At 39.1% G+C, this 27320-nt stretch overlaps 1 protein-coding gene across 1 annotated transcript in view; it reads left to right on the forward strand.

The window, feature by feature from the left end:
- Window positions 1-27320, forward strand: part of Gro (TLE family member transcriptional corepressor groucho) — a 70399-nt gene that overhangs the window by 4743 nt on the left and 38336 nt on the right. Inside the window, 3 exon segments of the mRNA XM_083109355.1 lie at window positions 2968-3372; window positions 19789-19895; window positions 21020-21095. Coding sequence (XP_082965481.1) covers window positions 3337-3372; window positions 19789-19895; window positions 21020-21095 — 219 coding nt within the window. The 5' untranslated portion in view covers window positions 2968-3336.

A 27320-nucleotide genomic window follows, 5' to 3' on the forward strand; every position in this document is an offset into this window, starting at 1 on the left:
TTTTTGCTGCACAGATTCATTCAAGATCAAGACAAGATTTAAGTTTCTTTAAAAAATTTCAATATCAATACAATATTTTTATGAATATTGTCTCATGCAAGCCTATTATCTTAGCTCATAGACTATTTAATATAACGATCGCTTTACGCTTTTACATTTATTTAAGCCACAACGGCTCTCATTCTTTGAATGATAAGTATCTCATACAAGAGGAGATTTATCGATCGCAAATTATTAATGCGCATTCATTGCGTCGAAATCTAAAATCACCAAAATTATTGCGCGAGTAGATCGCCCATCGTTTCATCCTGCACTCCATTGCCTCGCAAGACAATAGAGCGTGGGAAAACTTTTCAACGTTTGTGTAAATACAGGGGGGTGGGAGGTGGGATGAATTTAATTTTGCTCGGCGGCGATGGTGGTGTTTGCCGACGGGACGAGACGCGTCGCGACGTCACACGTCGGGCGTATATACATATATGTGTATACATGTATGTGTGCGTATATACATATACATATATATATATATATCAAGCCGAAAAGTTTTTATCGTCCCGCCGAACGCATTTGCTGCAAATTGATGGAAATAATGGCTCAAATTCGGTCCTGGGTGAGTTTTTCACGCAGACGCACGCGCGCATTATACACATATGTTTATAAATATAAATATATACATATATATATATATGTATATACACACACATATGCATATATACACACACACACACACACACGCCTGTTATGCCTTATATATATATATATATATATATTCATTCGCGAAATACATTATCCGCGGAGAATGGACTGTTAACGCGGTTATATGACTCCATTTTGTGCGTTACACGAAACATCATCCCGCGTTACAAAGAGCCCGTAATGACGCGTCATGTATATGCGATCGCGCGCGGCGCGGCGCGGTAAAAGCGTGAAAATAATAGACAACGTTATTCGCCCGGCCACGATGGTGAACGTTGGTTTTCGGACGCGGACCGGACCCCTCTCTTTGGCGGAGCGTACAAATCGCAAAAATGTTTTCCGTAATTCGCGGGTGCGACACGCCCCTACGGCGCGCGATGCGGCTAAAATAAACGGCGCTGAAATCGCGCACGGCAATCTACGGGTGAGCTAGAGAGAGAGAGAGAGAGAGAGGGAGGGAGCGCGAAGGGGAGCACCGCAAATTATCCGTCCGCGCGCCCTCGCCGTTGTTGAATGGCCAATTCTCTACTTGGAAATTAAGCTATGGCCTAAACTAACCTAGCATAACGTCGCTGGCACGACCGGTGCATCCATCGCTCGAGTGTTTGCACGGTTGCTTCAGCCTGCGTTTCCCTATCGTCCTTGTCGCCGTCGTCGTCATTGCATGTGCAACGAAACAGCGTTGCGATATATAGATTGATTCATATTTTGGTTTATTTAAATGCGAAAATAGATGATATAAGAAGATATAAGGCGATCGTTAATTCGTCTATAAAATAATAGAGTTGCACAATATTGTATCGATATTGAAAATTTTCGGAAACTTAAATCTTGTCTTGATCTTGAATGAATCTAGCAAAAACCTTGTTTTGTATTGTTTTGATTTTATTAACTTTTTATCTAATATTAAACGATTATTTTCACACGAGATATCAACTATATTTTATTTAACTATATATGTAAAATTTTTATGTAAAATTTTATATTATTTTGTTTATATTGTATTAATTGTTTCTAAATATATTAATACAAATGTTTTTATTTATTAAAAAATTTTTTCAGGTTCGTATATAATGTAGTGATTTTTTTTCTAACTTAATTTACAAATATATATATTTTAATTTTTTTTTAATCAATAATCTTGACAAGACCAATAATCTTAGTTTTGGTATCGTCTTAATAATTATTAAAAAATCTTGTCTTGAATTTCGAACAAAACAAGATGATATCAAGTCTTGATATCTCGTGCAACTCTATAAAATATTCAATTACGTATCATGCGTTCTATTCTGGAGAAAGAAAAATTTAGAAATTCGTTTCTCAGACATTTAATTTGTCTTGCGTTGAGAAAGCGTTCAATTTAGCCGCGTTAATTCCTCGACAAAGAATTTTTTTCTTGTGTTATTGTGCCTTCGGTAAACGACGCGGTAAAATCTGACGGTGAAAATAATTCCGCGAAGCGATAATGAGCAATTTTCATTTTGATTTTCCACGCTCAAGTTAGAATTGCGCGCTATCATTTCGCGCTTGGTTTTTTCCTTCGATGTTTTATTGCGGGATTTATTCGACATGTTTGACACGTTTGCGATAATGGTCGCAGCGCCGAGCCTTCGCTCGTAATGCACTGTGCGGCCGTCGCCGTGGTCCATTGAAAATTGCATTGTAATCAATGCGTCGTAGATCCTGGAACGTGACGTTGCGCTCTGCCGGCAGCTTTGCACCCGGGATACAAATACATATACATACATACACATACACACATATACACATACAATGGGCGCGCTTTCTTTTCCTTTTCTATCCGACTTCGTTGTGTCGCGTCGCATCTCTTTCTCCCTCTTCTCTCTCTCTCTCTCTTGCTTCTTTTTTCTCGCTCTTTGTCCCCGGGTTCGAAACACGCCTCGAAGATTAGGATAAATGCTTCTGGAGCAGCGACGGAGGGCGCAGTTTACGTTCCTAGTAAATCGAACGATAAATTGATCGCTCGCGCCATCGTAAAGCTTTGCTCACACGAAATGAGAACGCATGGACCCCGCGAGATCAACGCGGTTAATAGAGAATACTTTTTTTTTTTTCACCACTATTTCTAGAGAGAGAGAAATTTAAATGGCAACTGGCGAATGCAAATATATTTCGATATCTCAGAGTCTTGAATAGAGAGCACTATCAGAAATTGTTAAATCGCACGAGTAAAAATTTAATTCAACGATTTATTAAGTTTAATATATAATTATTAACAACTATTATAACAACTATTTTTCTTTTCAACAGGGAATGAAGATATTCCACGACGTATGAAGGATGAACGGCGCGCGAGAAATTACGAAGATATTCTAAAAGTGTCTGTGAAAACGTAACTCGAACTTAAACGAGATCGCTTTTCCGTTTCCGCGTACAGATTAATCGATGAGAAAGTGTCGTACTCGGGCTCGCGATAAAGTAATCGGCGCGATGAATCGCGTTGTGCTGTGAGCAGTGCACGAAGAGAAGATCGATCTAAAACTGCGACCGTCGTCAAATGGAGTCCCTTCCGGATCACGAGGATGCGTTCGTGTCTACGAACACATGGTGAAATGATCGTGTGCGTAGTGTATCGTGGATGCTGCAGCGATTTCTAAGAAGCAATTGCCCAAGACTAAGATGTACCCCGCGCCGGCGAGACATCCCGCCGCTCCCGTAAGTACACTCGCATCTTTCCTTTCTTTCTTTTTCTTCGCGAGCAAAGAAATCAATAGTGCCATTCATGACGTGAGCGTCAAGTATATAAGAAAAGTTTAATGTATATCAATAAGAAAAATGAAAGCTCGAGAGATCCGAATTTCACGGTTCGCTTAATTAAAGCGAACTCCAATCCGATGAATCTTAACGTACAGTTAAATTAACGCGATAATTGTTCTTTTCGGAATTGCAAATTTTTCAGAGCACTACTGTATTTCTTTGTTTACGCTGTTATTCTCATCATTTTTATTTAGCGTTATTTATTATGACGAAGCGTCAAAGGATAATATAGTGTAATTACCGGGCACGAGAGCGAAAGAGAGAGAGGCGAAAGAGCACGTGGGAGTCGAGCCGACCGTTCTCGCACTTCGCGTTACTAATTCGAAGAATGTTTGATTGTTCTTCCCCTCCCTCCCGTATACGTCCCTCCGCCGCCACCTCCGCTCGTGCCACTCTTTTTACCGCCATAATTTCACGCGTCGCACAAGCTCAAAGTTCCTTACGACGAAACGAGACCACCGGCGAATTTGCTGACATGCAGACGTAGCGGGAAAGAGAAAGAGATCGAGAGAGAGAGGGAGGGAGAAACAGACAGAGGCGGTTAGAAATTGTGGGGATTATTTATAGAGCCCGCAAGTCAACGTACAACAATTGCCGTTCATAGAAGTGGCCAATGGGCGATATGTGGGCACTCGTTTGCTTATTGACGCTGATGTGGCGCCGCTTTGCTCAAGGGGCACAAAGTGACTCGATCGTTTCTCGGATGAGTATACCCGAAGCGCGCTGTAATATTCGTCTTAACACCGCGCGAAACTACCGATAATTATCGCGATGACTAATAATACAACGACGTAATTGACCTAGGAGGAAGAATCACAAAAGTTAAATAAGCTCGATAATTTCTACGCAAACACTCGTCTCGAGAAGATGGAGCGACGATGATTGCACTCCTTTTGACGCTCACGCGAAACTGCTGATAATTATCGCGGTGATTAATAGAATGACATAATTGACCCGAGAAAGGAGAAACATAAAAAAGTTATTTATAATGTTTTTCCCCCGGCATTTCTTTACGAGCATTCTCGAGATGTACTACCAATAACGAGAGATGAGCGTCGTAATGAACGTACGATATACTGTCTCTTTAGAGCGCGCGTAACGTCTGACAATATATTATCGCAATTGACTATTAGACATAATCTATTGATCCAAGAAAAACAGGGTTGGTCAGAAAAGTACAGCGAGTGGAAAGAAACCATGATAAATTCCGGTTTTTATTGTCCCTTTCCCTTGACTTTATTCAGTGAAATTGATAAAAAAAATTATAAAAATAACTAATATATACACTAAAATATATTTATGTAAAAAGATATTTGTCTTTCAATTAATAAATCATATAAATATTAATTTTTTTTTAGTTTAATGAAAAAAAATGTAACGGAATTAACAATATATTCAACATCTTCTAACGAAAGACTAATTGATTTGCCTACGTCGATTCCTAATCTATTATGGATTTTATTTTGGATAAAGTTTGAATTAGAAAACACTTTTCAATTGACGGATATAGATAAAAAGATTTTTTATTCATTGTAACATTTTTAGTAGAAAAGACTGATTTTTCCGAGAAGTAACTTCAGTTTTTATCATTGGCAAGGATTATTAAAAAGAAAATGTGGAATTTTGCCAACTCAAAGTTAGACATTGTTACAAACGTTATTATTTAATCCAAGACTTTAATTGAGAGATGCATTGCGTGCCGCTAAAGAAATTTAAGTTAGCCTTGCATTACGATTAAATATAGTGTCTTTTGCTTCCGCACCGAAGGGCGTCTTGTTTCTGCCGGTAATAGCGCATTATTAGGGAGCTTTTAATGGAAATGAACTGTGATATAGATTACGCGTAATAACGTTGCGAAGAAAGCGGTAACACTATCGCGATTAATAGCGGACGCATAATCAAGCGTAATCGTCGCGGCACATGATCGACTATTTACGCGCGGTCATTTGGCGGTTATTTATTACGTTCTTCTCTCTCGCGGTCGGGAGATGCGGCCGACAAATGTCTCGGATGGAGGTTCGTGCTTTATTAATGTACGACGTAAGGCGAATTTGTCATAAATGGATGACTCGACGTAAAAACGAATGTAAACGTCATATTTTTATAATTACTACTACGTCGAAAAAGGTTTGATATATCGCGCCAATATCGTAAGGAGCTATATTTAGAATAAAGATGCCATTTCAGATATTCGCGACGCGGAGAATTTTTTTTTTCCATCTAGTTAGTAATGTAAAATCAATTATTCGAAAGAGAAAGAACCTTTTTTCGTATAGATGTAATTTTTGAAGTATAATCACACACTCCTTTTTCGTCTGCTTTTGAGATATTTTGCCTCTCACTTATTCCATCTGACAGCTGATCGTCGGTAAAGCAAGAAAAGTAGACGCGTCACGTACATACGTACGAGTCCTTGCCAAGCAAATAAACGAATGAATGCATGCTGGCGAGCGTTACGCTCGTAATTTTGTAACCCGATCCTTCGTGGGAAGGATAATAAAAGGTGAACGTGAAATAGTTATTCGCGAGAGTCTGTTGTTTTAAGACGCGTGTCTAGGAAACTGTAAAAAGCGAGAAAGTCAGGGAACATTGGGAAGAAAGATCGGAGAGAGCATCGGGGGAAAAGACTGGGGAACAGCTTTCGCAATTCCCCGTTGCGATAGATGGAAAAAAGGCGGAGAATTACTTGGTTGTGTTACAGAGTATACATGTTTCAATAACAAATAGTAAAACAAATAATGACAGTTTTTTTTATACATATGCGCTCTCCGGTTGTTCTACTTTCCTTTGATTTATTATTCAATTTTCATACGATAAGAATAAATTTCAATCTTGTAGGAAAAAAAAATAGTCTCCGCGCGAGAAATCCTCCCCCTTGCTCCCCTTCCTCTATCCTCGGCGACGTTTATAATCCGATCGAATGGCGACGCTTCCGCTCTGAAATAAAAGAGGACGTTTCACGACCGTGTCAGCTGTCACTCGCGCGAGCGTATTCGGAACTATTCTCTCAGTCATCTGTCGCTTTCGCCAAGAATTTAAAAAAAAAGAAGGGAAGAAAAGATAAAATTTGCGGTGGAGGATCGCAATTAATAATGCGATGGCGTAACTAGGTGAATGCCCCTATCTGCTCCCATGCTTCTCCGTCCCCTGCTTACGTCTTTGATTAATAGTTATCTCTCGTGTCGCGGGCGTGCATTAGAAGTTGAGCGAACAAAAGTGCGAGAGGACGAGCGCCAACAGCAGCAGCAGCAGCAGCAGCAGCAGTACCTCCGTCGTGACGATATAGTTTGCGCAAATGTAGGAAGCAATATCGCGGGACAACAAGAGAAAGAGAGAGAGAGAGAGAGTGAGTTCTCGCGACGCGCTCTTTGCAAAATGCGCCTGGCTGAGCGCGCGAACGCGGGGGCGACGCGAGCTGCACCGAGCGCGGGACAAAGGGACGCCGCTTTGTTTCGTCGTCTCTTTCTTCTCCCTTCCCTTTCCCCCGTCCTATCCTTCTGCTCCGCCGACCTGCTCCGCGCCCTTTCGCGTCGGCTCGCCGTGTCGTTTCGTGCTCCAGATTCCGCGAATTCTACGCGCCTCGCCCTCTCGCAGGGAGATCGCCCGCACTGGATTTCATATCAAAAATCTCGCCGCTTATATTGCTTTATTGTCTCCCCCGTGTAAAGGGGGGAAGATGGAAATTGTGTTTTCAAATTACGTGTTTGATTTTGTAGTTTGTGATTGTTAAGTACACCAGCCAAGTTTTCCTCATTTTATATTCTTATCTACATATAATCACAATCACACAACACACACACATACACACATATATATATACTTATTTATTTGTATATGTTTACGAGAGAAAAAGAAAGGGATAGATAATATAGATAGCATTTAATAGCTGCAAAATGTGTGTTGAATCTTGCTCGCACATTATTGAAGAGAATTGTTTATAAATGCTATATAAAACATATAACAGATATGAGTGATGAACTTTTTTAATAGTCAACAGAGTAAACGATGTATTGGTTGCAAGATTGGTTTTGTGAATGCCTGTAACAGAAAAATATCGAAGGAGGAATATTCGGGAAGAGGAAGAATTAACTGAAAAAAAAATTACTCGGATACGACACGGCCCCCGAATATTGTTTGGAGGGACTCTGCATTCGCGCGGCGATTGAAGAATTACGTTGTAATTGGTCGAATAAAAAATTGGGATTGCCACATGAAAATGATCTGCCCGTCGGTCGGTCGTGAGCTTTTTCCGCGTATCGGGGGACGGAAAAAAAAATTTGTCGATGACAATCGCTAATCAAATCGTTCGGCGACTAATTGTTCGCCGAATGGCTCGTCCGAATTGGTACGAAGAGCGAAAATTGAAAATGTTCGCCGGAGGCTTCGTTGTGCTTTGAAAGGGAGAAAAGTCAGGCTAGACGGAACTATGCGCAGGAACAAATTGCATGGACGGAATAAAAAAAAGAGGCAAACGTAAGGAAACTCCTTTCAAAGAGAAAAAGTTTTTTTTTTGCGAAATTTAATAAAGTTGACTAAAAATATATATATATAATTGTCGCTCGAGCATAATATGATGAAAAATAATCTCTCTTAACGTTACAAGATTAATTCTTTTCCACACTTTATATAATTACATCTCTCGTTTGCATCATTCTGTTTTAATTAGTAAACAAAAAGCGGGATATAAACGCGATATTAAGGAAACGCATATATTTAATGTTATTTCACGTTAAACTTACTCCCCAAAATTTAAGAGGATACACGCGAGAGATAGAAAAGAGAGCGTTATAAAAATATATTCTCATTTTCGTATCAACCTTTCGCGATTTATGTAACAAGCTCGTGCCAACGTTGAAAACCCTCTAAAACTCCACGGTCGGTCTTTCTCGGCGCGTTTTACTTCCTCTCTCGGAATAATGGAAACGCTCCAAAGTTTTTATGGCCACTCTCGCTTCTTTCTTGTCGCCCGAAATTCTCTCCTTTTTACCTTTAGGTTCCAGGATCATGATTCGGTCCTCACGCGTACCGGTAGCAAAGCGTAGAAAAGACATTGACCGATTTTAAGGTGTTACCGTAACTAATACTAACTCGCAACTAACTCTGCTTGTGGGTATTAAACGCACTTTGCTACGTAATGTTGTTCGTCAACTTTGTTGGAATACGACTATGGAATTTATTCACAATGCATTTGTCGCTCATACGCGTGCTCGATCGTACTTTGGAAAGTGTATTTCCATAAAAGTCTGTCCGACTTTTTTTCACGTGTAAAAAGACGTTCGTAATTAGAATAATTAAAAAATTTCGATAAATTATATTGCAATATTAATGCGTCGATCTTTCATTCTTTATTCTCTTTTTTTCTTGTTCGTGACGGGTTGCCTCTAGTAAGAACGATTCGCCGTCCGATGAAAAGTGGCGGGAGTGATTAATCGTGGGGATTAATTAATAGCGCAGAAGGCAAGAAACGACGCGCGGTTTCCCCTGATTAATCCGTCACGTGGATGTGCGCGGGATTTCGCGAAATCGTAATCAGACGAATGGTCCTTTTCAGCACTGCGGATAATGGACTATGATACATCGAAAGGGATTCTGTTCATCTCGTCCTCTCGATGCTATTGTTTGACCCCGGCCGTAAATACACGTTATATCGCTGACGCCCGGCTGTGGAGAATAACCGCTTCTTCCAACATTTCGAATTGCACGATCTCCCGATTGCACGATTTCTCGTATTTGAAAAGAACGCGCCGTTTTTTTACCTTACGTTTTATAAGAGGTCCATCTTGTCGTTTCATCAGTTGAGTCACGAATCGATAAAATCCCAATTAATCAAAATTATATTGCGTTCTTTATTTATATAAATTTTATATTCTCTCTCTTTATTAAAACAAAAAAGATCATGAAAACATTATATTTAAAATATTTACATACTTTTATTATAAAGTTAACGATTGACGAATTAATTAACATTTAAAATTACGTGAAAAATTAAAAATATAAATTTCTCTCATATGAAAATAATGAGAGGGATCAACTGCTATAAAAGAAATTGGTGTAAAGGAACATAGTTATTTAAAAAAATATATAGCTACTCCTTGCAAATTTTGTTAATTTTGAAAAATGACAGTTAAAATTCAAGAATAATCAACTTTTTCCTTGTCTTGAAATCTTATAAATTTTGTCGGCAACATTTTTTTGTACACCAAATTTCGGAGAAAACTTGTAACATTTTATGTGAAACAGAATGTGTGTGTGTGTGTGTGTGTGTGTCGATATATTTTTGAAACTTATTTTTTTCAAACATTTTATAAAAATGTTAAATATCGCTAATAATGAAGTACAGCGTTCGTATCAATGGTTTATAGTTTTGTGAATTCGAAAACCCGTCGGAAACTAATTACTCTAATTTCCCTCCGCGTGTTTAGAGAAGATACTTGGTGTGTTTAAGATTAAAGGAAGGTCGCGGACGAGAGGAAGCAAGCCGTTCGGGTCTCGTAATTGGTGAGTTTTAGCGGCATAATTCCCATCCATCCGCAGGGGCGTATCGCTCCGGCCTATGGCTTTTTAAGCGTCCACGGTGTCCATTGGGGTAGAGTCGAGTCCGCTTTCCACTACGTGCGCATATATACATACAAACATACACGTACACAATCCTCTTTCCCGTTGTGTATACGGGGGTGCGGGGTACGAGCTTTACTCGGCTGTTGGGATCCGTTAGGCTCCGGAGTTTGAGGGTAAGAACGGTATGACAAGCATTTGATGAGGGGACCAACGCCGCCCACTGAAATCCCAAGCGGTTCTCATCTTCGTTTCCGGAAATTACCCTACGCCACTAAACTTGCCAGACGCGCTCTCGTATTTAACACATGCAAAATGCCGAGCGATTTTCCATCACGCGAAAGATGACTCATACTTATCGTTAGCATTTCAATCGACCGACAATTAGCGTTATATCGCGGCGCGATGCTTGTATTATTACGTAATATTAAGATTGTTTAGCAATTGCGATAGAGCGAATATCATATCGAAAGTAAATATTTCATTATCGCCTTTGATTACTTGATTTAATCGCTCATTTTTTTAATCGCAATTGAAGAAAAAGTTTGTTATCGCCTTGACATTTTAGAGAAAATCCCCCCGATTCCAAATTTATTGGAAATTAATTAAAATTAGATTACATTGGAAAATTGCATTATTACAATTAACACCGATAGCATTTATCTAATACAAGAATAACCAGCAGTTTCCGCCATTAAAATAGTACAAAAGCTTTACGAAAAGTAACAATCGATAGTGAATCAACTCTCAAAGGCGCGTTATCGTAACGCGCGTTCAAGGTGGCCGCGTTATCGTTGGCTAAGGCTTTTTATTGCTCGGCTTTTATTGTTCCCTCGCATGAGAGGAGAGGTGGACGGCCGCGCTTGGAATGTGTCTTTGGTCTCTGGAGTAAGATTGATCACCACTGCCAACTGTGTCGGAGATGGTCGCAACACTCTTGCCACACACCGAGGAAGGGGAGAGGAGTTACCGAGTGTCCCCAACGCGAGTGGCTCTCAGAGACTGCTCTCTCTCTCTCTCTCTTTCTCCCCTTATCTCTCTTTCTCTCTCCAGCTAACAGCGCATTAGTTCGTTGACGCGCCCTGTGTTCGAGGTTGGGAAACCCTGGCGGGATCTTGTTCAACATTTACATTTACATTTACATGTCGAACGGGGATCGACCCTCGGCCAGCCTCGTTAAAGGACAAGAGAGAGAGAGAGAGAGAGAGTGAGTGTGTGTGTGAGAGGGGTATACGGAGCGCGGGGACCAGAAACATATAGACGTACAGAATGACTATCACTGCCGTCGCTCTCGCACGTCGAATCGTCGTCGTATATCGCGAATCATACCGATCGATCGAAAGAACGAACGGCCGAACGCTGTGTATCGGAATGCTAGCGGCTGCCTCATAGCGGTTTCAATTAGCCGGAAATTTCGTTAGCTGCTTATTCGATCAGGTAGTTGCTGTAGGGTGAACGGTCAATCGGTAATTAACCGCTCGAATCGCAAACTTTGACTTTATACATTGTAATATCGAGCAAGCTTTATCAGCATGGTTATCTCGCATCTCTAAAAGAGATATAAATAATCGGAAAGAAAAGCGTGGCATTATTTTGCCTCGCAATCTCGTGATGTATAACAGACAAATTTGTAATTTGAAACAATTAAAAAAATTCCATGAAATTTATTTATTGATAAATATAAAAACTGATTTTTATAAAATAAAGTATAAATTAATTTATTCGCATGTGTTTTCAATTTATTCGTTATTACGAGATGCTGTTGATCGAGGGAAAAGATTATTTTCTCGTAATGAGTAAAATGCGCGTTTGTCGTGATCGATAAATAATATATCTTTCAAGATTCATTTTGCTTTGATCGCGATTTCTTGACTTTTCATAGTAAAAATAGAGAATAGAGATACACGACTGTGGCTTTATTATCGATTTGTATACATGTACTTTTGTTGCGTCTCGCTAGTTTATGTACATACAAACTTAATTCAAAACTATACTTTAAGAATAGGAATTTGCTCTTTGCCAGTTGTGTCATTCTTCTTCTTTATCAACGAAAACTGTTCTCTTTAATTATACACCGGAAGAACTTTTCGTTTTATTTTCTCATCTAATCTAACACGGTGGATAAACAACTTGTGCGTTTTCTCGACATTTCGATATTTGTATCTTATTTAATCCTTAACCATTATTACTCTATCCGGGGGAAAAAAAAGTTAATACTTGGAAAACACAGAGAACTCGAATATCTACTCGACTCTACGAAAGTTGAGTTTTTCGCCAGGAAGGGCGAGCGATCACTTCCGAGCGAAGGTTTGAGAAAACGAACAGGTGATACACGTCCCGTTGCTCTCATGTGGATAAAACGATTATCGTTCTCACGACGGCAGCGTATAAGACCGAGAAAGGAGGAAAGGTTGCGATGCGCAAGAGCTGGCTGGCGAGCGAGCCAAGCTACCCCCTCTCGGTGGGACCGCCTCGGGGGACGTAAGGGCCGCAGGGGGATGCGCGCGCGCGCGGCGGAGGAAAAAAGAGAGAGGAGAAAAAGACCGACTTCCTTGTAGACTATAAACGGTTTCACCCCTCGCGTGACGAAGGCATTTACCAAAGGCGGTATCGTCCACGTGGAAAAGGACGATCGAAGCCACTCTCTCTCGTGGCTCTGGCTGGTACAAGCAAGTTCTTAACCACCCCGTGAGATGGCCACTCCGAGGACCACCGATCTCGCTAGCTTTTTAGGCTTTTCTCCTCCCCTTTGTCTGTACGTATTCCTTCTTTGGCGTACTTTATTCGTCCGCGAAAGTCTGCGAACAAAGCGTCAATTTTATTACCCAAGACGTTTTCCACCCCCTGAGAGATTCCTTCGCGGGAGATCGATCGCGACCTCGCGATGAACAGACAAGAATTCTGTCCTCCGGACAATACTCGCGCGCGAATCGATCTTGGGTAAATTACGTTCTTATAAATATTCTGTATTGTGTTTTACCAAATATTTCGTTGGAATTCATCTCGCCACGAAAGCTCATGAATTATTTAACCGACGACATTCCCTTCCATCGAGTAGACGATGGAAGCCCGAGATCGTCGAGGATTTTCCGAGAAAGCCGCGACTTTTGGCACCAATTTCTATCTCCGTTATACATCCTTTCGTCCTTTCTCTCTCTCTCTCTCTCTCTCTCTCTTCCTCTCTTTACTCGAGCGCTGACAAATGCTCTTTCTCGGAGGACGAGTCTTGTTTTAGTGGTGCGCAGATTAAGGAGGAAGAAGCAAAAACTCCAAGGATGACGTCCATTGTATTGTACAATAGCACGTATATTTGAAATACGTACACACATACACAACGATATCGAAAATGACATCTCTCACGTGTCCGCTAGAAGATAAATAAAAGATTTTTCAAGATTGCAAAATTTCAAATCAACTTTTTCTCCAACAAAAATTTAATCAAAACTATATTTTTCATAATTATTTTAAATATATTTAAGTATATTACCCATTAAAAATAAATCTATTTAAAGATCTATTTTTAAAATCCGGGAAATATAAGTGTTAAATATACACGAAAATTGATTCGCAATCTTTATTTTCGATTAAATTTAACACGTTTTCATTTTGGCAGTAGTTTTCCTTTGGCGTCGCTAATCGATCCAATTAGCTCGAGTTTTCGATTGTTGAGAATCACCGAGGTTGGAAAATATTACTAGGGCGAATTTCTTTCTCCCTCGCGTTGTTTTTTTCTTTAGCTGCTATTCATTATCGTAACGAAGGATCGGCATCTATTCAAAGTGCACGCTTTTGCGCGCACCAAGAATTTCACCATGTGATTTTGCTCTCTACACCCTATCCCGTGTATGTCCCTTCTATTAATTCACCCCTCGATGTGTGCTCGTCCCGTTTTCTGCTTTCCCCTACTGATGGCAAAGGACATTTGTTAACGCTCTAAAATCTCCAACGTGTCTATCCTGAACAGATTTTATGAAAATTCACTAGACGAATACTTTTGCCTTTGTCGATTTATCGTTATTCTGATCTATAATCTTTGATTATTGAAGAAATTTCTCTAAATATGTGGAACATTTAAATTTAAATGGGAGTAATTTTTTGAACTGGATTTGGAAGGAAAATTTAACCGCACGCTTCTATCGGGAAACATTAATACAACTCTGTCATTATTATTTCAAGTTGTGTCATTTCGCGCATACGATACATTACATTTGCAATACATGTATAAAATGAAGAATTTTTACAGTATCAAAGTATATTGACATTATGAGAGATGCAAGTAATTTATACGTATTTTTAAAATATTTCTGAATTATTATGAATATAAATTCATTGATTTCTTTATCTAATATTGCCTCTTAAAATATAGATATTTGGAGATAATTTAACGAGGCTAAAATTAATATCGATTATTAATATCGGCGTCAAACATCGATATGCTCGGATATTATCTAGATATCCTAAACATCTCTCTCTCTCTCTCTCTCTTTCTTTCTTTCTGCGAATCTCGTGCAATCCGGTTAGTCCTACGATGCACGCAGAATCGCGCGTTTGCAAGAGGATCGATCGTGATTCTATTAATTAATAATGGTGATTAATGAAATGAATGCTGCCGACACACACTGGCAATAATATCGAACGCGTCTAGTCGCTTCAAGCGAGCGCGATTAGCTACGATTCCACGCTTCATAGAATAGCGATTATCTATTCTCCTATAACTCCAGGGTTAATAAGTTCTCTCCTGCTTCGGATTTAATTTAAGTAGAATTAGAGAACCAGCTGTGCTTTTTCAACCGATTGTCTAGGTTTAGTCCAGGTCTACAAGACCAGGCTGACCTTGTAACAACGAGAACACTCGCCGTTCTTTCCTCGACATCTTCCAATTACATTTGATACGTGACGATTTCATTCTAGCGTGGATACGATCTTTTTTTTGAGCCGACCAATCGAGACTTAATTACATTATGACAGCGGCGGCACGGAACGCATGAAATAATTACACTGCTATCTTTCGTAAAGATCCTCTTTCTTCTCGTCGCGAAAAATTAAGATTGCACAAGATATCAAGATTAGTCTTGATCTTATCTCACAAGAATTCGAGAGATCAAGATAAGATTTTTTATTCGTTATCAAGACAATATTAAGACTAAGATTATCAAGAGAGATTATGGATCGTGTCAAGATTATTGATATTTTTAAAAAACTAAAATATATTTGTAAAGTAGAGATGAAAAAAAATCACACTATATTATACACGAATTTATAAAATTTTATTTAATAAATTGGAATTTAGACATTTTATTATTATTATGTTATCTTAAAGTACATTATAAAGATTACGTTAAATATCATTTTAAATAATCGTTCATTAAATTAAAAATTGTTAATAATATCAAAACGAAATTAATTGGATAAAAATTAATAATATCAAAACGAGATTTTTTTTTCTATAAAGATTGATTGAGGATCAAAACAAGATTTAAATTTTCGAAACTTTTCAATACCAATTTAATATTTTTGCGAATATTGTTTTGTCTTGAGTTTTGTGCGATCTTACGAAAAACTTGCTCCCTGTTAAGACGCGTACAAACCGTCATCCCAAACTCGCGTTCGCTTCGCCAAACGATCGCCCCCTCGTTTCTTTCTTCGCTCGCGGATACTGTATCCACTTTTTGTATCATAACGAACGATTACTTTTCGCCCATCCTTCTCCTACTCTTGCATCTTCTCCTTCCTCGTCGCTTTTAATGGCCGTTCATGCACGTAATCGACAGATCCGCACTCGCACGTTCCCGATGATGCTCGCTCTCTTATTATTTACACAGGATGCGTCGTCGCGCGTGCGAGTGTGTACTACATACGCGTCGTCATCCCCTCCTCTCCCTCACATGAGTTTCCTTCATCCGCTCATTGTTTGATGCACGCGCACCCGCCGATGTTTATTCAACTGCAGCTGCGTCAGCGAGCTCGGCGTCTGACTTCGAACTGTATCGCCTAGTGCATTAAAGCACAAGATTTCATCTATGCGAAAGGAATTCTATACCTTGAGAACGTGTTTCTTTATTAGACATTTGTATAAAATTTATAATAATAATTACCCAAACTTGTAGAAATAATTTGCAAAGAATTGTAGAATGAAATATAAAAAATGTAGTGAAAGAACGCAAGAATAATAAGAAAAGACATAGGAAAGCTTTATATGTAATAAAATGTAACTTTCAAATAATTTGATAAAGAAGGACATAATAAAACATCTAGGTAATTGCAAAACGCAAAATGTCAAAAATAATTGTAAATCGAGTAAAAGGGATCTCTTAATCGGAGCGCGCGATACATAATACGATTAGAAAACATTAAAATAAACGATACAATGCTATGTGAAAGATTTATGATGAGGACTGGATCGGGAAGACGATTTATTTCCAATGCGTGTTCGCTTCTCGTAAAAGCGCGCAGGACGCTTTAAGAGGTTCCCGCTTACGTCATGCGATCTTTGGGTCTCGCACCGACGCGCGGACGAGAGGGAGGAGAGGGTGCCCTCCAAAGACCTATTACCTTATTTACGATTCGCACGGCCATTATCTCCTGGCAACAAAGTGAACCAGCCGGTTTTTCGATACTATCCACGCGTGTATACTCGGTGTGAAAGAAAAAGGGGGGAACCCCTTTCGGACAAGAGACAAATACAAAAGACACGCACAACACCGTCGTGGCGCAGTTTTGCGGTCGAGAATATGGAGGAGGACTTTTGTCTCTTCGCTCCTTAATAACACGCGTATCCTAACATGGAAGACACGTGGTGACCCTGGCAGAGGTACAAATGCTTACATTATTATGTTATCGAGGATGGTACGTTAAGAATGTTTACTATATTTGTGGAATTTCTTATTAATATTGGAATTTTGTAATTTTTTAACCCACGAGCAACGCGCGAATAATATTTTAATTATATATTATAATAATAAATTTTGAACGTACAATTTAAGGAAGATTTGTAACGTTTCACGCTATTTCGATAAAAGTTGATTGTATTTTCATAATGAAATAATAGCAATTTCATTTACGCAAAAATTATTACATCAAGAAATGATGATAATCATGGATAATTTCTAATTTGAAAGAAAGTATAATTTTTATCAAGTACTCATAAACCGATATTTATGTCAGATGTACTAGCACGATGGAATCGATTCTCTTTATTATTTTCAAATCTCTTTATGCGATTTGTATATTAAAAAATAAAGACAACAGATCATTAAACTCGAATAAATTAAATGTGCATGAAATAGTAAATAGTAGAAATATATTAAACAAAATAATATATAATTATAATAAATATGAAAAATAAATGAAATATTTGATGAGTAGAATAATTTAAATAGATACACGTGTGAAAAACATCTTGTGTTTTTTTATTTACTTTATTTTCAAAGTTTATACTCGTTTGTTTCGGAAAAAAACTTATTTCGAGATAACTTTAATAGACTGTCATTTTTGTCGAAAAATGTTTGGATGGAAACATCGCGATGGGAATATCTGCGCGGGAATGAGTGTTGGTGTCTGATCAAATCGCGGAGGTATAGTACGTTAATTTTAACCGATGGATCGCCGTGCTCGTTGCCGTTATGGGGGGGTTGGGGAAAGGGAGGGTCTCGATGAAAACGAATTTGTCGACGCGACACGACGCGCCGCGGCGCAACAACCTGTTCGATGACTTTTCCGTTTGATGATTGCAACAAGTGAGGCCCACCGCCGCCGCCGCCGCCGCCGCCGCCGTGCTCTCCCAAACCATTTTACCACCGACAGCCACTCCCCGTTTCGCATTCAACAAGTGGCCAAATCATTCAGCGCGAGGTCGCGCGATCCGTCGAAAAAAAAATCGGAATTTTTGAGCGCGACGTGACTTGGTTGGTCATTGATCGACTCATCAAAAGCGATAGATAGAAATTCTTTGCGGCAGCGACGGGGATGCACATGACGAGACGCGAAACGCGGGGTATCCCAAGCCGAGATCATTAACGTTCCCGATCGAGATTGCAATCCTTTTTTCTACAGAGTTTACTTTTACCGCGGCTAATTTCTGTGCTCGAAAATCCACACAAGCACGAATCGATGTAATGACAGTATTCAGCGGTTCGCTTTTAAGAGACGCGCGTCCTTTCGAAATTCGATTGACGCCCTTTCACCGCAACGTAATCATTACTGTCATCGGAAAGCGCCGATCCTTTCCACCGTAATTTCAGTCGGCACGCCGACTGCCATCGGTATGTGTGTGTGTGTGTTTTGTACGTGTTGTGTGTATGTGTGCGCGCGCGCGTGTACATATATTCTCGAGGTTTCCTCTCTGAGAAGAGTCCGTAGTGGTGGACTCGAACAAATCTCGTGGTATCTGGTGGAATGGGTCTCATTAAGGACGCCTTCACAGCCCTTCATCCTTGGCTCTTCAGGCCCGCGCCTTTGCCTCTGCCCTCTCCTCGTCGTCCTCTCTCGCCCCCGCGCTCGAGACGTTTCGTCTTTTATACCTGGCTGCCCCCTGCTCGCATTTCTGGGCTCGGTCTCGTGCGTTTGCGTGCGCCTTACGTGCCCGAAGGCCATTCGACGCTGCTGGTTCCTCGTCATTTTCGACTTTAAGCACCTCGCAGCTCGCAGCTCGCAGTTTAAATGTGTTTCCAAAGGTATTCGACGAAACGAGAAACTCTCGCACGCTTTTTGGCCAACAATCTACCGCAAATATTTCCAATCATTCGCTGTGAATACCACGGCTACTGAATTGAAAATTTTCTTCGTAGAAAAGAGTATTTTGAGAAACAAGATTAAGAAAAATTTAAGAAATAATAAAAAGAGAGGAAAAGATTGGATATTAGTATCTCGAGCTGTTAGCATACATACTTGAAATTATACGAAATACTGTATAAATTGAAATTCATTTACACCAAAACTATTAATCTAAACTTAAATTTTCATGTATAAAAATGATTGCTATATTTTTGTGTTGTGCACGAGAACGAATATTTCTCCGCGTTCCACGACGCAAGTAATCCATATACGTAACATAAATGTAAAGTATAGTTACGCTCTATTCGCATAAAGGAAGAATTAGGACAGATTAGTCATGTCAAAAGTTAATAAAAACCTAATACATTTAAAGATTCATCAACTTGACATTGCGCAGAGCACTTTTAGCCTTTTAAAATATAAAATTAATAATTAATTTATGTCAATTCAAATAAAGATTTGCCTTGTAGAATTAAAATTTTTTATGAATTTTTGTCGTACAGTTAAAATCTTGGTACAGTCGTGATAAAAGAGTTAGATATACACATTTACGATTTTGAGATTAAATTATATTTTACAGGACGAATCTTTACTTTATAATTCTCACAAATTAATTGTATTAATTTTATATTTTAAAAGGCTAAAAGGAGTGTTTTAATATCAAATTCATGAATCTCGAAATTTATTAGACTTTTAAGTTTTGACACAATTGTTTCGTGCAGCTTCCTCCTTAATAGCGACAGATACGCACGTGGACGACTGGCTCTTTTGCTCTAGAATTAGAAAGATTAAACACAATGCCACAAAGTGATGGCCAGACTGCTTGTTGGCGTATGCGACTTATTCATTAAGAGTGCGTTTCGCGTACGGTACGATTTTAACGTTCATGTATGCGCAAGCATGTATATTCTCTGTCGTGTTTCCATTGTCGTGTGTGTATACATAGCTAATCGAATCCGTTCGTTTTCTCTCCCCTTTTTCTTGCAGGGTGGCGGTGGTAGCGGCGGGGCTGCTGGCGGGCTGAAATTCACGGTGGCGGACACTTGCGAGAGGATCAAAGAGGAATTCAATTTCATCCAACAGCAGTACCATTCGTGAGTATCTTTGTCTCTTTCCTTGCTCGTGTTCTCTTTATCTTTTCCTTCCTTGCCATTCTCTCGTTCCTCATTTTTTTTATTTTCTTTTATTCTGTTTTTTTTCCTTCACTTTTTTTTTCGATTTGTTCCATTGTGTGTGTTTCTACGAGTCTTCTTGCGATTATTCGAGACGACGATTTTTCGCGTTCACATTTTTCCTCGTTTTTCCAATCGCAGCGAATTTTTTACGCGATGCCACAATTATCAATCGATTCGCGTGGATCTCGTTTCCTTTTTATTTTCTTATGCACTTTACATTTCTATTTTCCATCGCGAGACTTTGCTATGCGTTTCGTTTTATAATTGGTATGTATTTTATCTGCTTAATAATAATTTCGACATAAATTTTATTGTAATATTTATTTATCTATTTAATCTTTTTAAACTCTAGTTCAAAATAAATAATACAAGATACACGTCACATTGATATGTATATATATCAGACAAAAGAATGTCAATCAAAAATAATAACTTGAGTATAATAACAGTTTAAATACGATAATAGCACATTCATATACATACATATAATAATTAAATTAAATGACGAGGTAAAATTCTTTTAATTGAATTTGGACCTATGTGAAAGAAATTAATGTGCGTCGAAAAGTCATTTGCCAACGAGCACGTACAGTTGAGTAGCTCATATTTTCCATAGGAAGTACGATGAGGTTCGACAAAGAATAATTGATTGTATCTAAGCGATTTATCAGCAACACATAGATCGATGTGCTTCAGCAAGTCAGGATAATCAATATAACCGTTTTCTAGTTTACACACAAATACCAAATTCAACGGAACTCTGTGAACTCTTTTTAAGAGTTGACAAATTAATTTAATTTCTTTAACAAATAATCATAATTGTGATCAAAAAAAATTTATCGGTTTATGCAAGATAAAATTAAAACAAAGAAAATAGTATTGAATAGTCCTTTCAAGCGGAATACATTGATTTACATGAAAAAGGAGTCTAGACGATTAAGACAAGTTCTAATTGCGGTCTCACGGAGTATAAAATACAACATGATCCAAATAATTTAGCTAATCGAATTTCGTCTAATTGTTTTTGGTTTTTTATTTTACAGACTGAAGCTCGAGTGCGAGAAGTTGGCCAGCGAGAAGACCGAGATGCAGAGGCACTACGTTATGGTAAGGCACTTTGTAAGTTTCTCTTTGTGTCTTTCCTCTCTACAAGATCGAATCTCGTTATCTCGTTCTTTTCTCGCGAGTCGAGAGCGGTCTAAATCCGAAAGCAACAATTTAGATTTCTAACCGCGAAAGTATCGCGGAAATATTCAGTCTATCGATGTTTGACGATTTTTTTATGCGCGAAATATGCAATAATAAACATCCAACAGAATTTCGTAAGAAACTATACATGAAAGATAAACAAGTACCGTTATCTCACGTTTTCTTACGAATATTTAATTCAATTTATTTCTCCGCAAAATGCACGAGATTCGTTAAAAATAAAAACGAAATTCGATTATCGGCTTCGCGTGCGCCTCACGAAGGAAAGCTTCGAGGAGCCTCTCTCGACTTGCATTTGTATTGGCACGCGAGAATATACGCCAAGCGTAGGGTATTTATCGATAATGCATGAAGGAACAAGATATTATATAAACGAGAGAATTGTGCGCGCGGGTGCAAATTAATGCGAGCCATTTTCTTCGATTAAGGAAAAACGATCAATATTATTCTCGTTTCATATTGCCGCGTTCTCTTCGATTTAGTTCCATCAGCGCGAAGGCAATTAGTCCAGCCAACCGTACTAATCGTATCGTCATCGATAAGGAGCTTAACTTGGACTTACCTATATTAAAGTGCAGTACTAACATGGCCCAAAGTATTCGCCGCGAGTATCCGTTTCGCGTTGCTTTTCTCTTCTTTCTTCCGAGACGAGTCTTGGATGTTATTATTATCATTACTACGATAGATTTTCCCTCTTTACAAGGATATAAAATTATATAACTTGCGGTGAGATGTCTGAAGTTGAAAGGTCTCTCGTTGAGACAGTTTGTTCAGAAATTATGACAGCACGCTTCTATTTTTTTTTTACTTGTGCGAGAAAGAAAGATGTTATCTTTCAGATAATTTTTTTATCTTTCTATATTTATTATTTAATATTTTAAATAAAAATAAGCATTTTGTATCATCATATATTGCTCGTACTAGTTTGGTCGTACATTTCGTTTCAAATGTATCGAGAATTGAATGTTCTGAAGAAAATATTGGCTCATCCGTTTAATCGCGAATAAATATTAAAAGAAAGTCACGCATCAGATTATCATCAAATATTTTATTATAATTCGCGTATAAAACGCAATATGAAATTGTTGAAGCAAACTTTAACATGTAAGCTTTCTCTAAACACGTTGCCGTAAAAATATCTACCGTGTAGATGTCATTTGAAAAGTTACGTAGAAATTTCCGAGTATTCCATACGATGTTGCACGTCTCCCACAGCAAATCAAACTCTGGAGAGACACGGTGGCTGGATGGAAAAATGGAAGCAGAAATCAAGGGGAACCTCGCTTTTGTCCCGATACAAAATCAGCGCCGAGAATGCGCTCTCGCAGGCACCGGACGATTATGCGTTTCTGCAAATCGCTCTCGAGATGCGAAAGCGGACGGCATGGATTGGAGGGTCAATAACTCCGTTATGCTCAATAGATGCAAATTTCAACGGAGCTAAAGGCGAATGTTTATTCAGTTGCTGCACTAAATTTTAAAAAATCGATTGTAAAAATTTAAAATTAAAACTGCTATATAATTTTTCGGCGAGGTTGTAGTTAATCGTTGCGATTAAATGTCAAGATTTAAAATTTGAACTTGAAATTGTACTGAAATTACCGTGACATTTAACACTTAACATAACGTAACATTTAACGTAATACTTTGCTAATTATTAAAATCTGCTTTAAATAGTTTAATATTTGTTTTATTCGTTTGGCAAAGTATTTAGTTATTAATTTGACCTTACTACCTGTCAATTACGGAATACAAATATTTGTTAAAATTTTTGAAACTGATTCTCCATTTTTTAATTCACGAAGTAAGTTTGAAAAAAAATATCTTTAAATATAGTAGATAGCCCGGAATGTATTCCAAAGAAATTCAAATTTGCACAAATGCAAAGAATCGACGTTTTGCATGCGAAAATTATGCTCATTTTACGCGAACTTTGTTTACGTTAAATCGTTAATAAAGAATTATTCCGGAAAATGAAACATAAGTTTCTGCGAATTGATATCGGTGTCAACGTCATCCGCATCTTTGGATTTCGAGGTCCTACACCACTGCCTTCCGTACGTTCGATCGTAATTGTCGCGAACTATACTGTCTCTGTAAACTGCTACACCGATGTGACACCGTGCAAGCAACCAAGCAGCAAGCTGGGCCGAGTGGAAGGGAGTCGGGGGTGCCAGAGGGAATGGATAAGGGGGGTCGGAGGTGACAGAGGGGTTGATGGGGGTTGGGAGTTGAGCCGGTAATCGATATCTCCAAAGTAAACGAAGAGAGAGATGGAGAAGGGGGGTAGCAGCAGAGAGGAGGAGTAGTTGGGGGGAGGGAGGTGGACGATAGAAATAGCGGGGAAGAGAGAGGCAAGACTCGTCGAGGGAAAAGGAGAGAGAGAGGGAGCGGGAAAGGGAGAGATAGAGAAAGACAGACAGAGAGAGAGAGAGAGAGAGAGAGAGAGAGAGAGAGAGAGAGAGAGAGAGAGAGAGAGAGAGAGAGAGAGAGAGAGAGAGAGAGAGAGAGAGAGAGAGAGAGAGAGAGACGCGGGGTAGAGGGAGAGAGAATTACAGAGACAGAGAGAGAAATTGATGTCGAGGGTTTGTCAACCACCGACAAGTATTATATACGTGCAAGCCCTGAGAGGACGCGCGAACGAAGGCGATGGGATGGATGTTGGTGTGCGCGTCGTGCACAAGTACACACACCACGCTCTATGCCAGCCGTATCTCTGATATTCTAATTCCACCCTCGTGTATTCCTGAGCGTTTCCTACCATCTCTTCTCGCCGTCGCCACCGCCGCCACCGCCGCCACCGCCGCCACCGCCACCGCTGCCGCCGCCGCCGCCGCCGCCGCCGCCGCCGCCGCCGCCGCCGCCGCCGCCGCCGCCATCGCCGCCTCCGCCACCACCGCCGCCGCCGCCGCCGCCACGCGCGCGCAACTTTATCCTTCGCGATTTTCATTAGGGTAACGCGCCGCGTAAATCCGCGCGCCGCCGCTTCAATTTTTGCCCCTTCCATCCCCTACACTCTCTCTTTCTCTCTCTCTCTCTCTTTTTCTTTCTTCCTCGCTTCATTCTTTTGTCTGCTCCGTCTTACGGATCATCGCCTTTCCACGTCGTTACGGAGAGAATATCTTTCCTTTCCCTCTTGTCGAGATACCGCCAACCATGTCGTGCTCTCCGAGAATTTGATTGATATACTTGATTTATTTGGGGATGATTAATGCGTTCTGGATTTTATGTTTGTATAGATTTTACTATAGCTGTAAATTTAGTTATACTTTGTATATTGGAAAATAATGTAACGCTTGCGACTTTGAGAATGCATGAACTTTGACGCTATAAAAATTCTATGTTTCATTAAAAGATCTTTTTTTTTTTCTTCTCTCTCATCTCTCTAATTTGTCATTTGCTCCTTCTTTATTTATGGCTCATATTTTTGCCCTGCAAATTTGAAAAGTATATTTTTGAAAAAATAATATTTTAATAATAAAATATTATATAAAATATTTTGTATTTTTAATAATACATACAGCAAAAAGAACGATGTGATTAAACTGTCTGCCCGAATAATTTTTAAATCATCTTTTATCGTATCTTTGTAAGATGCGTTTATCTCGCTTTGATTTATGTACTTCAGTATTTTTTTTATACTTGGCGCATTGAGAGATGAGAAAAATTTATAAAAAAATTTCTAAAGTGATATCAATTCAGATGAAATTAAATGACTCCGTCCACGCATATCTGATTTGCTCCAATAATCGTGCGCAAAGTTGCATTCCTCGAATTACGAGTCGCTTGTCGCTCGATTGCTCACAGGAGCTTCATATTTTTATCACGATAGGTTGCGGGCGCATCGTCGGGGGGTGAATTAATTCTCCTAGCTTGAACAAAGTGACCACCGAGACTTGTCCCTTCAACGTATTGTCGAAAACAGGCGAAACAAAATCGGAAAAATTCCGAATCCCCGGGCCGTCCGAAAATTGATTTAATTTTCAATATGTAATGATCGAACGAGAAAGAGAAAATCCGATGGCACGGATGAAGGATGAGAAAAGAGGGTGGGCGAAAAAAACCTTCGAAACTATCGAAAACGGGCCCGGGGATCGTTGCGCATCTCCGGTCTGCCCGCGCGAACGGGAAGACTTTCCAATTATCTATGTTTTTTCTCCGCCGCGTTTTTTCGCGCTGCAACAAATTAAACGTAACCCACATCCCTGGGGCACGCTTCTCGATTACTCTTTGTTTTCCTCCCGTTTTCACGGTTCGCCGTTTGCTTTCCGCCCTCCCCGCGCGAGCGTGCGCGCGCGGGTATGCCTGGCAGATTGCATTTCTATCCTGCGCTCTATACGTTGTCCTCTACTCTCGGGAAAAAAAAAAATTTTTTTTCATCAACACTCGCGAAATTTTGCGTCGTAACGCTTGGACCGTGACGGTTATTCGGTTGGCGATGTCGCGATATTGTTCTTTTATGCGTAGAAAATATCTTTACAGAGACTTCGAACTCTGGATAAACTATTATTTTTGTCATTTTCTTATTTTATATTTTAAATCAATATTATTTTATATAGATAACACTTAGACTAAAAAAAATGAGTATTATTTTATACAAGTGTGTCCAATAAATTTTTGTGTTGTTTCGAGACTTATTAATTTATTATGGTGTAAACTAAAATATTGAGAGAGTTCTCAAATGTATTGTCAGGCTAATGTATTTTGCTTATTATTCAGTTTCATTTCTGAAAGAGAAATTTGTAGCATCTTTTTTGCAAAAAATAATACAGAAAACCGATGGAGAAAATTTATGGTACGATTCGCGGGTGTACCGTGATAAATTTTTTTTCATTAACACTCACACAAAATTGTGCGTTGTGACGCTTAGACCGTGATGGATATTCGATTGGCGATGCAATAAAGTTTTGTGTTGTTTCAAGATTTATTATTAATTTGTTAAGATGTAAACTAAAATATTTAAAGTTTTCAAGTATATCATTGCGCTAATATATATTACTTATTATTTAATTTTATTTCCGAGAGAGAAATTTGTAGTTTCTTCTTTAAAAAAAAGGAAAATGATACAGAAAGCCAATGGAGAAAATTTCGCGGTACGATTCACGGATGCACCGGTTCGCACTCGGCGTGATTCACACCGGCTTATTAATTATCCGTTAATTATCCGTGGGCGCGACGTGTAAATTTCCGCAAGGCGAGTCAAGAGAGCGAATGCGAACGAAAAAGGAAAATGGAAATGGGAAGAGAGGTGAGAGAACAGCACCGAATCGAAGTACGGTGTAACCAGAAAGAAGAGTCGAAAGAGAAGGAGATAGGGAAAGAAAGAGGGGAAAACGGAAAAGAGAGGCGAAACGAGGGAAAATGTCGAGAGAGCGACGAACGAGGTCGTCCAATCATCCTATCAAAGGCTCGCTACTAAAAGATCCATATCGAGTAATCGGAGGGGACGAAATTATCCGTACAACTCCTATTATTGGGTTCCGAGGCACGTGAAAATAGAAAATGAGAGGTGGGTAGATGAGATCGATATCCATGGAACTTCTGCCGTCGTCGAGAGTTTTCTCGTTATTTGATTACTGACTTACGCCGATATCTTTCCTTCGGCCATTTAAATCAAACTTTACAGCGCGTGCAAAGATATTGCCGACAAATAAATGATGACAAAATTACTGTGTCTGTGATCTTACTTAAATTAATTTAAGAAAATTTGGTTAATCATAACTTGATTGTCACAATTGCTATTTTAAAATAATCGATATGTGTGTGTATTGCAAATACAAAATTTTAAAATAAACTGCAGTATTTATAACATATTTATATTGCAATTAAAATTTCGTAGAAACGAAGTATTTGGGCAAAGTAGATATACATATTCTGACGTTCAATTATGTTGTAAATATAACAAATTTATTATATAATTTTCAAATTTACAGTTATAGTATAATCTATATATAGTGTATATATTATTTTTTCTTCTAGACTTAGAAATGAAATACAATAAAAACCCAAAATCTATTGTCTGACAATGTGCACTTGGATAAAATTGCTCGTTACTTATAGCGTGGCAGTGCTGATCACGCGTGCTTTTTCGTGGGTGATGAGAGCCCTTCGAGGAAACGAATTATCGAGTCACCG

Source organism: Camponotus vicinus, unplaced genomic scaffold (genome assembly GCF_025532165.1).
Source record: "Camponotus vicinus isolate PSW18456_S1 unplaced genomic scaffold, iyCamVici1.0 SCAF_9, whole genome shotgun sequence".
In the NCBI taxonomy this organism is placed as follows: Eukaryota; Metazoa; Arthropoda; class Insecta; order Hymenoptera; family Formicidae; genus Camponotus; species Camponotus vicinus.